At 43.5% G+C, this 18703-nt stretch overlaps 2 protein-coding genes and 3 non-coding genes across 6 annotated transcripts; 2 read left to right on the top strand and 3 right to left on the bottom strand.

Moving 5' to 3' along the window:
* Positions 1 to 560: 560 nt before the first annotated feature.
* LOC136534149 (small nucleolar RNA Z221/R21b) lies at positions 561 to 661 on the top strand. Its single transcript, XR_010778675.1, has one exon. It is a non-coding gene; the product is annotated as a small nucleolar RNA Z221/R21b (small nucleolar RNA).
* Positions 662 to 995: 334 nt separating this feature from the next.
* On the top strand, positions 996 to 1115 carry LOC136534150 (small nucleolar RNA snoR86). Its single transcript, XR_010778676.1, has one exon. It is a non-coding gene; the product is annotated as a small nucleolar RNA snoR86 (small nucleolar RNA).
* A 971-nt stretch (positions 1116 to 2086) lies between these two features.
* Positions 2087 to 5700, bottom strand: LOC136534146 (uncharacterized). Its single transcript, XM_066526615.1, has 6 exons — positions 5332 to 5700; positions 5023 to 5234; positions 4601 to 4918; positions 4455 to 4529; positions 3623 to 3697; positions 2087 to 2875 (listed from the first exon to the last, which is right to left on the bottom strand). The coding sequence occupies exons 1-6, from the start codon at positions 5531 to 5533 to the stop codon at positions 2339 to 2341; spliced, it is 1419 nt and encodes a 472-aa protein (XP_066382712.1). The 5' UTR covers positions 5534 to 5700; the 3' UTR covers positions 2087 to 2338.
* Positions 5701 to 7941: 2241 nt separating this feature from the next.
* Positions 7942 to 8014, bottom strand: TRNAA-UGC (transfer RNA alanine (anticodon UGC)). Its single transcript has one exon. It is a non-coding gene; the product is annotated as a tRNA-Ala (tRNA).
* Positions 8015 to 8605: 591 nt separating this feature from the next.
* LOC136534145 (ran-binding protein M homolog) lies at positions 8606 to 15273 on the bottom strand. Of its 2 annotated transcripts, XM_066526612.1 has the most exons (11): positions 15118 to 15273; positions 14585 to 14968; positions 14018 to 14164; positions 13529 to 13615; positions 12806 to 12851; positions 12225 to 12301; positions 11873 to 12026; positions 11271 to 11339; positions 9611 to 9670; positions 9385 to 9471; positions 8606 to 9191 (listed from the first exon to the last, which is right to left on the bottom strand). In XM_066526612.1, exons 2-11 carry the CDS (start codon positions 14962 to 14964, stop codon positions 8907 to 8909), a joined length of 1392 nt encoding a protein of 463 aa, XP_066382709.1. In that variant the 5' UTR covers positions 14965 to 14968; positions 15118 to 15273; the 3' UTR covers positions 8606 to 8906. The 2 variants fall into 2 exon arrangements, with proteins under 2 accessions (XP_066382709.1, XP_066382710.1); XM_066526613.1 differs by lacking the exon at positions 11271 to 11339.
* Between the last annotated feature and the right edge of the window lie 3430 nt (positions 15274 to 18703).

Here is an 18703-nt window from a genome sequence, read left to right as displayed (position 1 = left end):
TTTGCACGTTAGATAGGCTAGAGATGCTCTAATAGTGGTCGATCACGGCGAGTTCGATGGTGGGCAGGAGGCCAGTGGCCTGGATGACTCAGCGGTTCACCATCCTCTCCCTCCCGCAACCGCCTCCTTTTTTTTCCTTCTCATCTCCGGCGGGCGCCTGTATCATGACAAGCCCGGCGCAGGAGCAGCGGCTTTGTTGGGCCAGAAAATTTGCACAAGAGACGTTATTGGGCCAACAAATTTGCACTAGACAAACAGCTTTGTTGGGCCAAAAAAAAATCTAAGAATCGAGCTCAAGCAAGAAGGAAACCCTAGCAGAGAAGCCGCCGTCGACGCGGGCCACCCTATAAATACAACCCTCCTGAAGCCGTCCCGTTCCACCATCTCCTCTGCCCGCCGCCGCCGCCACTGCAGCAAGAAAACGTTGCCTCGTCTCGTGCCTGCACCTGTTCGAGGTTGTCCTCGTCGTGTGTTTTATTGCTTGACTTTGGACCTGCTTTCTCTTCTGGTGTTCCTCTTTCTTCTTCCTCGTATTGAGAGGAAAGCTTAGGTTGTAATGGAGGCAATGATGATACAAAGTCATGCACCACTCTGAATGAGGGGATTATTTTCTCTCTTTCGGCTGACAAACAAACTTTCTACCCATTTTTCGTCTGAGCCTTCCTACTTACGTGTGCTTTCTCCCTGTTCTTTGGTTGCGTTTTGTGGGGTTTCTTGTGATTCCTGAGAACTGATGATGTGGATCGACCGATCCAACCATGATGCGGACTGAATTTCATTTGAGGTCAAATCTAATGGCTTCTGATGGTTCTCGAGTTACCTCCCTATGTCGTTGCTTGTCCAGCATCTTTCTTTCTTCCCTCGAAAAGCGAGGGGGCGAAAATCAATGCGTTTGTCTTTGGTTTTTTAGCCGGCTTTGTTTTGGATCTGCTGCTGCGTTCAATTGGTTTTGATGAAAAGAGTAGTTTCAAGGAAACAGATGAAGCCAATTTGCAGAGCAAAGGGGCCAGATAAGTGGCGATCTTTGCATTGAAGGTTGGCGACACCAAAACTGCAGTTCTCCGTGCCGCTCAGATTTCTCTGTTTTGTGACGGCCTCGAACAAGCTGCTACATCTCTTATCTGTGATCCAAGCTGTATTTTTTTCGTTCTGGTCTTTTTTTTCCTTCGTAATGCTACGGAGTAGCTATTAAACTGACATGAACGATCTCAACATGCAAGAATACAGTATGAGGCGCATGCACACACAGCCATGAAACAGTGTTGTAAGCGAACATGGTGAATGGCACGAAGAATCCACTACATACTCTATGCTTACAACGAACGTTCTGCTACGGTATAATCAGTAAATGTCACGGATGAATCTTGCTACGGTATAACCAGTGAATGTGTGGCACGAAACAGAGGTGATCAGTTTCTCATAGGGTATAATGAGTGATGAATCACAGAGCTGATCAGTAATTTTATTTTACATTTGAAAAAAATGTATCTTTTAAATTCACAAAATTGATTCAACGTGTAGAATTCTGATTGATGCCCACAACAAAACGGAAGAATACTTGACGCTCCTTTGCATAAGACTAGACAGACAATTGTTATGCAGCTCAACCACAGAGACAATGCAATAGAGTAATGCAGTGCAATCAAATAATAGTACCAAAATGTATTGGCTTGCGCTGTATTGCAAGTCCTTAATGGCACTCTCTTTGGTTCTATGCGTCAGCTATCTACAAATTTGCTTGTGTTTGGTTAATCAGTAATCACAGACTCTTAGGTAGGTTCGTAAGATTTGATCGTATTGAACATTTCAGGTTTGCATAAGTTTACGATCATATAAAATCGTCTCTCCTAATACAAACATAAAACCTCTAATAAAAACATATAGATGACTACATGCAACACAACATAAGCAATCAAATACTACAATTTTACCAAATGCAATAACTAAACACCAAGACATTGCATATCTTTATACTAGCCACTATATAAGGTTAAATAATTGTAGGACAACTAACGCAAGTAACCAAATAACACCCTGGGAATACACCCTATATGCACCCATAGTAAAGAAAAGAAAATTTTCATGTACTTGAAATAGGGCATGTTTCGCATAATTCAGTAACAGAAGCAGCAAATGGACTGGCCAGTTTCGTATCATACATCAAATGACTGGCCAGTTTCGTATCATACTCTGGGACAGTGGTACATCTCGCAGCACCTGCTAACACTCTAGCTCATAAAATTTGGTACAGGGGGGGCGCTCTAGCTCAGGATGCAGAACAGGACACCATAAAAAAAGATGAATTTCCACTAAATTCAACGGGTTAGTATCTGAGCTGCTACACGTACTTGCCTCTGTACTTGGGCTTGGACTCCCTATCAGGCTTCCCATCCTGAGCTGGCTCGAACACCGCGGAGTGGAGGTTGCCCTCCTCCATCCACTTCTGGTGGTTCTCCCTGAACTCCTGGTGCCGCTCTGCGGCCATCTTCTCGATCTCCTCGGTGTAGGGTGCGACCTTCACCATGGTCAGCAGAACACGGCTGTACCGAAAGCTCAGGATCTGCTCAGAGGAGGTGATCAGCTTGAAGCAGGGGTGCTCCGGAAACTGCGGGTTTGCAGCGCCATCTTCACCTCGCAATACAGGGTAGAAGAAGACAAGCCTGCCACCCATGACTACCATCCTTGCGGCGAGGTGGAGGAGGTCATGGACGCACTCAGCAAGGCTGTATGGCGCGGTTGATGGGATGTGGTTGTCCCGTTTCTCATCCGGAACTGTGTAAGGGCCTTTGACGCCTTTTAGGAGCTTCCGACCACCAGACTTCCGGCCACCAGCCCGGACACCATATGGTGGGTCACAAATTATTGCATCGAACATCTGATTGATGACAAGCAGTGGTATTTTTAATTAAGACAAATCTGATCAAGCAAGTAATATGTTTTAAAATAGCTCATTGAGGCAGCAGCAACAATTCCCTAACAACTGACAAATAAAGACAGGCTCACAAATTGTAGACTCCAATAAAAAAGAACTATTCCCTAATGAAAGCCTAAGAAAGAAACAAAAAACTCATGAAAGCCTAATAAAGAAACAAAAAACTCATAATATAAGCTTTAATCAAATTTTATGTAGCAATGCAATAGTTTTATTAGGCAACGGATTTACCGGTTGCAGAAAAGGCTTCTCAGCATAAGTGAGAGCATTAATCATGAAGGCACTTTTGTTGAGTTTGAGCGCAAACACATAAAATTATATACTGAATTTGCACTTCTTTCCAGCCTAATATCCTACTCCGTGATGCAAAATTAGATGGATTATTATGTTGTTTCATCAGGTAAATTTGTTTATTCCAGTAGACCAGAAATAGAGATAGTAAGTTATAGCCAATTGTTGTCTTAGGTTCTTTGGTAAAAAAAAGTTTGCTCCAGCACTAGAGCTATACTGAACAGACAAGCTCCATGTGATCATGTGGGGGACTTACAGCGCAACTAGAGGTTTCTACATTGTGCATTTTGTGGAAAAGGTTACTCGCATTTTCAGTTCACACACTAATAATCACTGATTAATGTTAACATTAAAATGCATGCGCATAAATAGTAGATAATGTACAACTGTTACTGTTACCTCCTCCAATCCTGGGCGCCAAGGTGGGAGGTTGTTGTCTGCCCTTAGCAAACACAAAGGCTCTGGTAACTTGTACTGATAAACAGACATGTTAGTACTTAACATTAAATCTAGCATTCCAGCCATTCAATTAACAAATGAACCCCTAAATATTCTTGCCAAAAAGAAAAGGTGAATAACTAAACATGGATATCTTCCGTGACTTAAACTAGTAAGTCAAAAAAATCATGCAAATCATGACATAACGAGGCTAATATAACAAGCATGGGCATGTTTCATTCCTGTGTTGGCTTGCTTTGCCTTGCCCACAAGAGAAAGGGCAGCACAGATCCCATTCGATTTCTCACTCGGCAAGGGATCATCAAAGAACCAAGCAAGCACATTAATCCCAACAAGTTGAGGTAATTCTCCAATTGAATCAATTTAAATAAATAAAAGAATAACAAAACCCTGCCTCATCCCTATTGGTAGCCGCTTGGGCCACCGCTGACAAAACAGACCCTATTTTGAGTCGTCGGGGATAGAACTATGGTACAGAGTCTCAAAATCTAGCATCGCTAGATCAACTTATGAGTGTTACTGATTTGTTGAGATAGGCTAGAGATAAAATCGACAAGAGTCCCAAATATAGAGGATAAATAAAAGTTCAAAAAAAGTATTTGTCGTGACAGGGAAATCACTGTTGCCATCATCAATTGTTATAACACCTACCAATATTGCTGTACATGCACTTTTCATGAGCCTCATAATTCCAAACAAATTGCAGATGACTGGGCTATAGAGACAACAATAGCAAGCAAGAAGCTGATTGAAGATAACAGTGCGAAATTACCTGCTCAAAGTTGCTCCAAACATTGCAATTGGGGCCACGGCCATCCCGCACAACCCTTATATCGATATCTGCACCCTGAAAAGCCTTTATCAGAAAGACAGAGACTAACAAAATTAGAAGGTATATTTATTCGCACAAACACAAACCATTGTCATAGCTCCAAAATGCGCAGCTGCAACCAAAATGCTACCGGTCCCAACAAAAGGGTCATAGACAAGCTTCCCAGGCCGGGCCAGACCCTGATTGGCCATGAGGAAAGCCATTTCAGCATCCATTGCAGTCGGGCCAATGTACTTCCTACTCTTGAGCTGATATGTTGGCAGGAGATGCCTATCAGCAGCTCCAACCTCCCGGCCAAAGAATATTGACCTCTTCACAACCGGTGGGAGACCATTGTTGGACCCATAGTCATCTGTCTCCATGACAAAGAACCTGTGGTCAGGCTTCTTCAAATTAACAAGTCCCTGAAAAGAAACAAAAGGTTAAGCCTCATTACGCGGCTAATACCATTCAGCAGCATCCACAAGATCAGCACCAAAAGAAATGGACGAAAGAATATGTCATCAACCTGGAATGGTATGTAAGTGAGGCTCTGTATGATCTCGTTCTGCTCTTGGGAGCTGATCACCTTGCCGAAGCTGTCGATAACGATCTTGAAGGTGCTTTCCAGGGTCAGGAACGGTAGCTTCCTCTCGTCGGGGTACTCCCTGACCGACTTCTCCAGCTCCTCGTAGGTGGTGCCATGGCCCCAGAGCTCGTAGATCCCCTTCACCAACAAGCCTACCCCGCACGACGACCGAGAATCACGCAGAGCAATCAATAAACGGCAACGGGAGGAGAGGTTGTGAAGTCTAAAAGGACCTGAGCTCGCGCTTACTGCGGTTGGCGACCTGGGCGGCGAGGCGCTCGTCTCCGGGGAGGCGAACGAGGTGGAAGGGAGAGTCTACGTGGTGGTTCTCCGGCAAGCGCCACTCGACGGATTCGCCGGCGCCCGGGCCGGCGAAGAGCTCGGCCAGGGACTCCACCTCCGGCCGCCGGTAGTCCAGGAGCCTGTGGTAGAAGACGCATAGGTACCACATCTCTCTTGCGCTGCCTTTCTCCGGTCCCTTTACTATTCCAGCGGGAGCAGAAACGTTGGGGGCGCTGTCGTGGTTCGGCGTCTCCGGCGGCGGCGGCGGGAGGGAATCAAACGAAGAAAAGGAAAGATTGCGAGAAGGGAAAAAACCTACCTAAACCCCCCCATAACGGTGACTGAAATTGGGGCCCGCTAAGGTGTCCGCGTGTTTTCATGGGCTGGGCCTGCACAGGAGCATGGGCCGACAAGTTCTCCTCGAATTCGTGACAAAAATAGTAATGGGCTGTTTCTCAATTAAAAAGTAATGGGCCACACTTCTGTGCAACTCCATCATTTTCTCTTTATATTTGTCTCCCATTATTAGTTGTTTTTATTAGATATTCTAAAAAAAATTGTTTTTATTAGAGCATCTCTTGCATTACCCTAATATCCCCATCCCCATAAAACTGTCATATTAGAATACCTATACTATACATTTTTTCTTGCTCCAACAGCAATACCTCTCCTTTTTTTTATAACCACCAATATGTTCCTCATCTCCCCTCAAATAAAGGGGAAGTTGCATCTCCCCAATAGCATGGGAACATCCCAACTACCACTTTTCAACCATCTTTTCTCTACACTCCTATGGAGCCTTATTGGGGTACTACTACAGAAACTCCTCCAATGTTCAAAAAATGATATCGGATTATCCTAATGCGTACATATTAGGCATATATTATTGAAAAACTAGTGGAGATGCTCTTAAAGAGTATTCCACAACCCTAAGGGCCCCTCAAAAAGGGAACTCTTGAATTGACCGGAGGGTAGGTATAAAACTCCATACCTAAAATCTAAACATGAATTGTCCGGATCCCACTTTGAAAATATGTAAACACGAAATAACCTATTGCTATTTTGGATACTAAGTCTAGAAACATGATTTTAGTTAGGATAATTCGGGTATCATGCCCGAGTACCTAATTTATCATTTTACCCAAAATAGTGGAAGCGTTTATGCTTTTTTACTATTTGTGATTGATTGATTGTGCTATTTTCTAATGTCAATTGTGATGCGTAATGCTCGTGTTTTTTCCTTCAAAAATGCTACTGAAAATTTTTTATTGCGTAAACTTGCGGCTAGAGTTCTGTCTCTTCTGATTTTTTATGGTTTTACTGATTTTGAATAGAATTATTTTTCAAGAAAAAATTCAGGTATCAATTTTGGAAACATGAAATTTCTTAAAGCTTAGATTTTCTGGCTCGAACTTTTTGGGTAACCCAAATGGCCACCTCTAGCTACATGTACAGTACCTGCCACGCGATGTGACGATGAAACACATTTTGATGTAGATTTGACATTAAAATGTTTATAGAAGCGACTAAGAAAAACATATTGCTTTTAGTAATATGGTTATGGATAGATACATAGATAGATTTATTTGATATTGTAAATGCTTAGGGCCTGTTTGGATTGGAGTTTTTGCATAGAAATATTGAAGGAATAGCAACCCTTTGTTTTGGTGACGTCATACGTCGTTTAGAATGTAGGAATGCTCTTTCCCGTTCCTCAGGAAAGGTTCCCTTTGCTTCACAAAATACAGGAATCTAAACCTCCATTCCGCATCCATTTTTTCGCTGAAGTATGAGGCACACAAGACAATGGTGAGAGGGAGAGAGAGAGAGAGAGAGAGAGCAGCAGCTTTGCGGAGAGGACAAAGACTGCATAGGAGATAACGATGGCAGTAATGGTCGTAATCTTTTTTGCGCATCCTGCAGAGGATTCGTGGTGGGTTGAGTCTATGGACAAAGGGTCCCACGTGGAAGTGGCATAAACGAGAAAGAGTGACTGCTAATTAATGAATCAAGTATTCATGTATTTTAATAACACCTCATGTTTTGAGACTCCTGTGTTATAATTCATATGTTCCAAACACCTCTATCTACATTTTCCTATGTTTTTCTATTTCTCTGTTTTTCATAACATCTGTACCCCGTTCCTGCATTTTTTCTTCTTTTTCTCCGTTTTGCATTCCTTTATTCTAAACAGGCCCTTATCTTTTTTTTCATGTAATTTAGATTAGAATGGAGTATATTCCCATTTAGGGAAAACGAAATATAATAAGAGAAGGAAAAGAATTAAAACATACGGAAGGAAGATTGAAAAATGAGACTATTAAGTTGTGCGCCATGTGTATTTTTCGTTCAGAAAGAATAAAATTCTATAGGTCAAAAAGTTAAACCTAGTTTGACTAGTTTATCGAAAAGATCAATCAATAGTTATAATTACAATTTTGTGCGACTGCAGTTAGCTTATTCTATCGCAATCGCAATCGCAACAGCTTCCAATTGATGAAGGGAGAGAAAAAGATGGCAAACAGAAACAGGATGTCCATGTGGGGCAAAGGCAAAAAGAGACGGTGCAAAATAGTTTGGAGATGCGGGGGATCGAACCCCGTGCCTCTCGCATGCAAAGCGAGCGCTCTACCATTTGAGCTACATCCCCTTGGATGTTATTTTCTAACCTTAATGCTTTCTTCTGATGAATACATACTTACAGCCATTAACCAAACTTGACAACTTGTGCATGTAATCGTGGCGCTTATCACGATCTCTATTTAGCAGTGCACCGCTTTTGGCCCCAACGCACGGTTTCTATTATGGCTCTTCCAATTGGTTAGTTTCCTTACGGTCTAATTAAAGTTTTCTTTTCTTTTGCGAGTATATCTCCTTGCATGCCGGTTTTTTAATCTCTTTCTTTTCTTACATGAATGCAAGAATGCATCTCTGATTAGTTTTTCCTCCTGATTACTTTTGTTCCAGACTTCATTCACTCACACAATAAGAATCACTGGCACCACGGGCGCTTATCTCCATTGTAGATTGTTACTAGGAAACTTGGATTTTGAGCACCTGAAATCAACGAACCTGATTGTTATAACACGTGATAGCTACCCGCTGTCACCAAACCAAGCCAGCAGCGGACCTATCCGGCTTGGTCCTGCCTCCTACGTGACCCCGTGACCAATTTTTTTTATAGCGCAGCACTCAAGCCATCCTGTAGATAAATGTCGCATGAGACATGATACAAAGATACTGTACCAAGGGTCTTTACTTTTCAGCATTCACAATGTCAAACAGCATATTAGCCAACCAACAAATTAGGGAAACTGAAACGTTGGCCGTATCTCATTGAGTTTTCTGATTACAGGGAGGATATAACACCTTCCGAGACGCCTGAACTCTGTCTGTGCAATTCGGTGTTCACCCTTGCCAAAGTTGAGGGGCGCTGCAGACCTTCAAAGGGAAGGATCTGTGCTTGCCATGATCCTTCAAACAGGAGTTGGAAGTCTAGCATCTGAGTTTACTTCTCAGATGCGCATCAAACCTGATAATGCCTATGAGCGCCTGGACCTTTCATAATTCTGCACTTCTTTGTGGAGTAAGAATGCATCTCCTTGGTCGTTGTTGAATGCACGCCGCTCAAAGCTACAAACTGTGAGCTGCCTTAGTAACCTCTCGAGACACGAGTAAAGGCAGTTCTCAGGGTCCTTCATGGTGGGGTTCGTCGACAGGACAGCTGCGTTCACTGCGTCCGCCACAAATTCACGCTGGGGAGAGTCCATCAGGTATCCAATGCATGATTCCGCAGGCTTCTCATACGCAAGTAGGGCCACACTATCCTGCAGAAAACAGCTAATTCTCTATTTAGCTCATCAATACAAAGCGCTTAAGCTCATTGAAATTGTAAACACACCAAGTTAAGAAGATTTCATTTCAACAAACAGATTTTACAAGAACATTGCTAATGTAAAGCACAATGCATACAACAGAACAAAAGAAAGCCAACAAGAAAAAAAAAACAAATGGCATTACCTTCAGCAGTCCCTCAAAAGCTTTGTGTGTCAAGAAGCTTGCCAGGTTAGCACGACCATATTTCACAGCATCCTCCAGTTGTTCAGCCTAATGCATTAGAGAAAGAATATAAATATTAGTTGATATGCAATGCAGCAATGAAGTGGCGTACAATCCATTCAGCCTATAATGAAGTGGTGTGATCTATGAAGCGCAGGAATTGAAATTTGAATATTCAGGTAATTACCCTGATATATTCTATGAATCTTTGAGAATGGAGTAGGAAGCAAATAACCGATTTCTCATCCTGCAAAAGAAAGAAATTCTTTCTTAGAACACAAGGAGATTATAACTAAGTTCTTCAGGAAAACAGGACTGAAAGTATGACGAAAACATTAATCGTAACACAAGTGTCGGGTATCGATATTAGGAATACCCAAAGCAAGAAAGTTAGCGCCCACGCTGACTTCCCCGAATGGGGCAAGACGTATTAAAAAGTCTCGCCCGACCCCAAGGCTGCGGGCTCCGCCTCGCCCGACCTCGAGGCCGCGGGGGTCTCGCCTAAGGCCGCGGACTCCGTCTCGCCCGACCTCGAGACCGCGTGCTCCGTCTCGCCCGACCCCTTGGGTTCGTCCTCCGTCTCGCCCAACTCCTTGGTGCGGGCTCCGTCTCGCCCGACCTCGAGGCCGCGGGGGTCTCGCCCAAGGCCGCGGACTCCGTCTCGCCCGACCTCGAGGCCGCGGGCTCCGTCTCGCCCAACCCCTTGGGTTCGTGCTCCGTCTCGCCCGACCCCTTGGGTGCGGGCCCCGTCTCGCCTGACCTCGAGGCCGCGGGGGTCTCGCCTGAGGCTGCGGACTCCGTCTCGCCCGACCCCTAGGCCGCGGGCTCCGTCTCGCCCGACCCATAGGCCGCGGGCTTCGTCTCGCCCGACCTCGAGGCCGCGGGCTCCGTCTCGCCCGACCCTAGGCCGCGGGCTCCGTCTCGCCCGACCTCGAGGCCGCGGTTTCCGTCTCGCCCGACCCCAAGGACGCGGGTTCCGTCTCGTCCGACAGGGACCCATACCGCCGCCAACAACTCTAGGTCCAAGCGTATGGGTCTAGGTCAAAACTCTGACACCAGGGGAGAGACTGGCATGCCTCGATGTAACCCGTGGCCATGACGGGCCATACCCGAGGATTCACATCAAGAACAGCGTTGGGCGTGCTGGTGCTGTTCTGCCTAACCCTCGTACGAACGCTAACAAGCGCGTCAGTTCACCATAACGTCCGCTGAGACAGAATGGAACGCCATGACCGGCAGATGACGCCTGCACATGGCGCCAGTGACAAACAGGGCCGCGACGTGGAGCCGTCCCTATTGTCATCTACAGGATCGGCGGGACCCGCATGAAGGAGAAGAAGGACCCGACGATCCTGGATGCCTTCTTCTCTCTCTCATTCTTCTCCCTTTCCTCCGCTGTAACCCACGCTTTCCCTTCACCTATAAAAGGGGAAGCAGGGCGCCCCATGAAGGGGGATCCAGATCCGCACGAGACCGAACCACGAGATAAAAACACGAGCACGACACGAGCACACGACTGAGCAGCGATCGAGCTCTCAGCACCCGTTCACTCCTTTCACCAGAGACTTGGGATCCTTTCCCTCTCTCGCCTGTTTGTGACCCCTACTGCAAACCAAGTGCCGGTAACACGAGCAGCAACAAACTAGACGTATAGACGTTCTGCCCGAACCAGTATAAACCCTTGTGTCCTCCGAGCCAAACGCGCAAATACACATTTACTCGTCGGTGGTCCGAAAACACCGACAACAAGCTCGGAAGATTATTTGAGAGATAATATCTGTCATATTTTTTCCTGGAAATAACAGGGCGATGGTAAATTAAATCAACCACAAGAATGTAGAGTATACCTTTATCACTTGTGGATACCACTCCCCAAGTCTTTTGAATGTAGAGTCGATATCTCCACTCATGATAAGCTTTATCAAATAAAATAAACTGTTTTCAGAAGGCAAAAGCCATACCAGAGGCCAAAAAAATCAAGAGAGGGCAATATCAAATCAATATCCAGCTGCATTTGCAAGATACAGTGGAATGTATTACTACAACATATTTGCGCTGCACAACCAAAGATAAAAGAGCTCAAGCTTGCAAGGCAGCTGAGAGCAAAGACCAGCTGTCACTTTTCTGTGAGAATAGAAAGTGACAGCTAATGAGCTCACACACATGCAAATTTAAAATTCCAAAATATAGAACTATCAAACCAAATTGATTGGTAGTAAAAACAAACAAAAGTCAGATCACCCCCATAAAACGTATAAACAGTAACCACAATAAAGATACTTCACACAAAGTTTCCCATGCATCAATCATGAGGAACTGGAACTATTTTTGTTCGAGGAAAAAAAGTTCTGTGTAACTTTTACAAAGTATCCACTGAATTCACGGAGATGATACCTAAGATACAGAGAAATGAATTCAACAATCAGTTGCATTGAGTTTCTAAGCTCACCTGACGCAAAAATTTTCTGTGGCTAAGACCATACATTTCGGGAGGTTCTGCATGACCATTTTGGCGATTGGTGGGGGGATCAGTTGCATTTGCCATATCAAAAGCATTTAATGTATCTTGGTATCCATAATGTAGGAGATATGAACGGACAATCCTGTCACAAGTTCATGGTGAGTATACATAAGATAAGGCAACAAAGAATGGATTTCGAAAACCAGTAAATGGAGGACCCATGGAATGCAATAAACCAGTAATTAAAAATTTTAATAGAACCTATAAATAAGGTAACATGGAAATCAAGATGTGGAGACGGTAAGCAATGAAGTAGACAAGAAGTGAGTATCGGCAATACCAATGACTGATGTCTGGCTCCAAGTTCAATTTATCAGACACTGATTGCTGCCTCATTTTCTCTTCAAAAATATAACCCTGCCAATAGAAGCAAAACACATCAATTGCAAAAGCTGCTGACAGAGCACACCAGAACATTTGTGAATTAGTGTTCAGTAAATGGGATAAAGCCAGTAATATATGATCACTATATCCACATCTTCCACATTAACTCGCTATGTGGTTATGTAAAGAAAGAGCTACAGTTGCAACTGTTAACCATAAAGGAAAAATCAATTGCATTTTAGTGTCATAATATTTTTGTGGTGGTTGGCCAACAACACACTAAAGGGTGCATGAGATCAAAATTCCTGTCAAATGTATTTAATTTGATAATGCAGCCACATTTACCAAAAATCTGATGAGTAATTCTAATAGAAAGTGAAGCATGTGCCATAGATGCAGAAGAGTATTATTGATATATACAGCTAGTGCCATCAATAAGGGCTTTCAGTTGCAACAGGAAAAATTAGAACATTTTGATGTAGCTAAGTGAGGAAAGGTAGATGAACAAAAACATCTAGAATAAACATCTTGTCTCACCTCAATGTCAAAACAGAATGGTTCTTTTCCAAAGTTTACAGTCAACCTGTAACAACAACAGAGTCCTAAGCAACTTGGAGTAGACTAGAGATCACAACCCACAATGAGGATGAAAATGAAAAGGTATAGATATAACTTATATACTCCCTCCATTCCAAATTATGACATTTTGACTTTTCTAGATATATTATTTTTACAATGTATCTAGACATAGTGTATATCTAAGTGCGTAACAAAAGCTATGTATCTAGGAAAGCCAAAGCGTCTTACAATTTGGAATTGGGGGAGGGGGGGGGGGGGTGTTATAAAAAAAGCTATCACAGATAGTGCAGCAAATTCTGAACACCACATATGACATAACTTCTTTAGGTAGGACTTTACATTCCAACATAAATCATCAATTCAACAGTTGACTCACTATATCTTTATATGTGAACCTACAAATCCAAGAATCAATCATTGATAAAGTTATGTCTAAGAATTAAACAGGGAGTAATTAACTTGTGTTACTATTGAGGCGTATGACTTGTGACTTTATACGCCGTGCTAGAAGGGAAAACCATCATATAACATGCAAAAGACAAATGAGTAAATTGCATTTTGGCACAGGTATTACTATCCAAGTCCGCCAGATGTTTCTGTAACTCAGGTTGGGGTGAAACACAACTTACTCCAAATAGCAATTATATGTCACCTAAGCAACTAAAGGAAGTGTCAGCTTACTCTTCACCCTGACTATGAACTGCAATGGTAGGATATAGTGGGCCTTTAATTTCTTTTGGAATGGATCCAACCTGAGCTCCATTTTTCCTGCAAGATGCTGCGTGTAATTAGATCACAGTGCAGCAATATGTTCTGAAATCTAAAGGGCATAAGGTAAAAGCCTCAAGAGAAAGAAACAAAAATAAGAATACAGCACATTCCAACCTGAACATAAAAAAGAATGGCATTGGCATGTCGAAACTAGCAAAGAGCCAAAGAGTGGTGCCAGGTGCATATACAAATACTCGATTCTTTTCCTAAATTCAAGATTTGACATTCTACAGATGTACTGATAAGAATGTTTGCAAAGCTAGAAAGGTTTATGGCAAAGTGCCATACAAATATATTGATAATCCTATGTTCAGCCAAGGGGGAAAAATGCCCTAGAAGGTTATAATAGCCAGTCAAACAAGCAAACACCATCAGTTTACTAAGAACTCACAAACTTACGTGAAGAAAAATTCTTGTGACAAGTAGTTGATGCCAGCGCCAATTATGTCACCAGATGTGAATTTTGGCCCAAATGCTTGACCTTTCCCTTGACCCACGTAAAGCTGGCCATCATCACCATGGTATCCACAACTGTTTGACTCCCAACTAGAAAGAACAAAGGGCACAAAGGATAAATTTGAGAGAGAGAAAATCAACTAGCCACATAAACACTAGCATTTACAATATGAGGTCAGCTTGAAATGTAAAGGAAAGAAGAGAAGGGGTCTTTATAGTTAACCTACAGAAATTCCATAAATCAGAAATAGTCTGACAGTCTGCGAGGACAGCCCCTTTAAGCTTACAATTAGAAATTTAGCTATAGCATGAAAAAGACCTTAGCGACAAATAGCCAATCATGGTCACTTAACTAACATTTGTAGATTTCCGGAACAAATTGTACACGAATTTATACAAGTGATGCAATTATCGGAAATTACATCCCAGGCTTTCATGATAAATGACAGAGCAGAAAACGTAAATCCTAACTAATCAGAAAAAACAGGGCAGCAAGGCAAGGGTCCTCACCCCGGTTGTCGCCTCATCTTGAAGCTCTCGTTCGTGAACCCGATGGATGTCTGCCCCTTGTATCCCGCGTTCCTGACGCTCATCTCGAAGTAGTACACGGCCCGGCGCGTGGGCGCGGGGCGGTCGGCCTGCACGACACCGACGTCGTGGCCGTGGTGATGGCTGCCGAGGTATTTCACGGACAACTTGTCGGTAGAGACGACGGAGAAGAGTCCCGAGCTGTTGACGGTGTTGAGCTCGGACGGCGCCGGCTCAGCCTCCAGCTCCTCCGCCGCGCAGGCCCACTCCGCCTGGGATCGCCACCGCGACGCCAGCCGCATCGGGTCCACCGTCGCCCCTGCCCCCGGCGCTGCCGCCTCCGCCTCCTGGTTCGTCACCATTCGCCTATCCACCCCCGAGAATGAAAAAAAAAAACAGTATATTAAAAAGAAGGGAAAATTCACCGAAATTGGGGGAAAACGAACGCCGATCCCGACCAAACCCTAGCATGAAGGAAATCGCGGGAACCAGGATTGAATGGGAGCCGAGCTTACCGGGAGGCGGAACGGGCTGGATCAGTGGTTGCTTGCGGTTGCGGGAGATGTGGAGGAGAAGGTCAGTGTAGGAGAGGGATGGAGCCGGCGCTGAAGAAGCGTGAGGAGTTGGAGAGAAGCAACTGGGTGGCGTACTCGTAGAGATACGGAGGTTGATTTGCAGGTTTTCTTGGGGGTTGATTTGGTAAATTGAGGCGTTCTTCTATGACGAATGGGCCACGTCTGTGATGGGCCGGTAATGGTGATTTGGTGAGTGATCTGTCTGTCACAACTCATACGTGACCGGCCACCCTATGGTGGGCTTGTGTGGCACGGTTCAGCTCCGGCTTCGAGAGGAAGTAGGAGTCGAAGCTATAAAAAATAGTCGAAGCTATAAAAGAGTCATATCAAATATTTTAAGATGAAGTAGCGCCTTGTTTAGATCCCATCAAAGTTCCAAGTTTTTTCACTCTCTCTCTATCACATCAATTTTTAGCCGCTTGCATAGAGTATTAAATGTAGGTAAAAAAAATAACTAATTACACAGTTTAGTTGAAAATTACGAGATGAATCTTTTGAGCCTAGTTGGTCCACGATTGGACAATATTTACCAAATAAAACGAAAATGGTACTATTCATCAGGTTGAAAAAAGTTTCAATCTAAACGAGCCTTAGGAGTCGAAACTATAAAAAATAGCTTCTCTTCAGGAGCATTTAAAGAGAAATCGTGTCAAACAACTCTAACTACCATAACAAAGATAAAAGTGATGAAGTCCAAAATATGTTATAACTTTATATACTCGTTACTCATCAGAAGAAGAATTAGACAAAAAATTAGAATACATTCCGGAAAAATGAAACTTTCCTGGGTATCGAGCACTTTTTATACAATAAAAGAATTGATCAAACCATAAAACTACAAGCATTGGTGATGTTTATGTTCCAAATGTATAAGTTGTAGGTGTTGATATTAATTTAATGTCACAGCCATTATTACTTTATCTATAATTTAGTTAAGTTTAAAATGGTTTAATTTAGAACATCTCTAGATATTTATTTATTTTGGAACTAAACTAGTAATGGTCAAGGATACGCTTTTAAGGACGTGCAAAGTCTAGCGTGTCTAGGAGTTTAATACTCAATCCGTTCCAAATTATAAGACGTTTTGGCTTTTCTAGATAGATACCTAGCTTTTGTTATGCACATAGATATACACTATGTCTAGATACATATTAAAAGCAATGTATCTAAAAAAGCCAAAACATCTTATAATTTAGAACGAATGGAGTAGTTTGTAAGAAGTCATGTATTAATCTATGTTCTAATTTTCTCAGCCTCTCATTAGATGTATGTAACATCCCCGATGTTAAACACCAAATAAAATTTTGATCATGAGCATCATCAAGCATAATCATGGTATTTATATGTTTCATATATGATGTTCCAAGTGTTGCATGAAATGTTAACAACAATATCGATTAAGGTTTTGTGAATTTTATGGGCCTGTTCGTTTGAACTTATTAGCCGGCTTATCAGCTAGAATCTACAGTATTTTTCTCTCACAACAAAACAACTTCAGCCGACTTATCAGCCGGCTTTAATACCAACCGAACAGGCCCTATATATGTGTGAATTTGCTTAAACGATTAAAATTTTGTTAAAATAAACTTAGTAGTACAATATGTGTGCTTTCATATAGAATCAAAGGTTGATGATGTTTCTAAATCAAATATATTTAAATTTGAGCCCCCAAGTTGAATCCAGTGCTATTTCTCAAACTTAGTCAATTCTGCCTAAGTCCCCGAAAAATAGTGTTGGGTTCAATATTTGGTGATTTATTAGATGATTTTTCATAAATAAAAATTATCAAACTTTTGTTGTATTGCTTCATGTGATACTTGATCTTTGTTACTGTGTAATTAGTTGTTAAGCTTGATAGATGTTTAACATTTAATTAATTGCTCCAAGATGCTGCCTTAAACAGTTTCAAAACCTAACTGAAAGTTCAGTTTGGCTGTTTCAAAGTGTCCCTCTTCTCCAATCAGAAACTTCAAAACCCTTGATCTTTTGGGGTGGGTGTTTTAAGCAAAGATGGAGATCACGTATAGGTGAACAACTTTTATTCTTGGCGATGATCAAGTTGTTGCACAGAATTGGGAGAACAAGAGAGGAGAAAAAGGAGTTTCAGTCGGTGAACAGTGATCGACAGGAGGCAGTGTGCCTGCTCGCCGTCGGTGGTCTGCCACCGCCCTCATTAGCCACCTAAGCGCACGCGGACACCCAGTTGTTCACATGGCAATGCTCAAGCAGAAGCTGGACACCCAGGTGCTTTGCCCGCGTCCGTTATAACGCGACGTCGCCGGCACCCCTCCTCTTTTCCCTCTCTTGCGCCGCCGCCGACCATCTCCACTCCGCCGGTGAATTTCGTCGCCGTCGTTCCACCTCAGCTTGATTGCCCACACCCATAGCCTCGCCTCACCCTTGCGCGTCTGCTGAGCCCACTCACGCTGTCCCTCTCCACCGAAGTCAGCCGAGAGCCGTCGTCTTCTCCCCCACCGTCTAGAGCGCCGCCGCGCACCCCTCCGTCATGGCTAGCCCTCTATAGAGCATCTCCCTTCTTTCCATCTTTTGCTCTAGCGTCGCCTTGATGTCGTAGTCATGATCGGCCCCTTTGTTTTGACTGTAGAGCTCCAGACGCGTCGGAACGCCTCCGCGACGCTAGGTTCACGCCGCCGCACTCGTCCTCACCATCGGCAGCACGCTCTGTGCCGCCTCCACTTCAACCGCCAAGGCGCGCGAATCATGGTGAGCCTCCCCGTGCCCTAGCAAACCTTGCCCAAGCTGGTCTCACATCGAAGCAGTGCAACCGTCGCCGCACCGCCGTTCCATACGCCATCGAGCCACCATGGCCGCGACTGCGCACACCCCTTGTAACACCCTCGGTGTTATGCCCTAAACAAATTTACTAAACCATGTCATGAGCATCATGTTTATATGATAATGCATATGATGGAATGTGTGGATAAATTTTTTGGAACCTAATATGATCAATAAAAATGCTAAATGAGAGGCTATTCCATAACCCATGTATATCAAGTAGGGTTTAAAACTAATTTTTATTGAACAAAAATACTATAGAACATATATGTGGCACTTAAATAAAGTTTAGAATATGAACTTTGTAGATGACAATGAAATTCTTACTGTAGAAAAATAACATCATTAGCTAACATTTTTGATAGCCTAGAAATGTAACTTGGAATCAAAATTCAAGAAAGCAAGACAATGCCATGTTTAGGAATTTATTTTGTGAAATCAAGTTAAGAAATGGTGTCGTATTTTAGCTCGAGTTGGTAGCTTGAAAAGCCCTCTTGAGCATGGTAAAGGTGGTTTGATTCCTAGAACAGTCGTTTAGTTTTTATAGACGCTTTAAAATTCATGCACGACATGTTCTCGGGCTGGTTCGCTGGGTGAGCGCGATCACCATGCTTGGCCGCATGGCGTCACACGTTGGTCGCGCGGTAGGCTACCGCATGTGGCTGGCCACGACTGCCTGTCCTAGCTGTGGCCTGGCCGCCACTAGCCTTTGGTGCGTGGAGCCGCTACT

This window comes from Miscanthus floridulus, unplaced genomic scaffold (genome assembly GCF_019320115.1).
Source record: "Miscanthus floridulus cultivar M001 unplaced genomic scaffold, ASM1932011v1 os_1572_1_2, whole genome shotgun sequence".
Taxonomy (NCBI): Eukaryota; Viridiplantae; Streptophyta; class Magnoliopsida; order Poales; family Poaceae; genus Miscanthus; species Miscanthus floridulus.
This window is presented reverse-complemented; position numbering and strand designations above follow the sequence as displayed.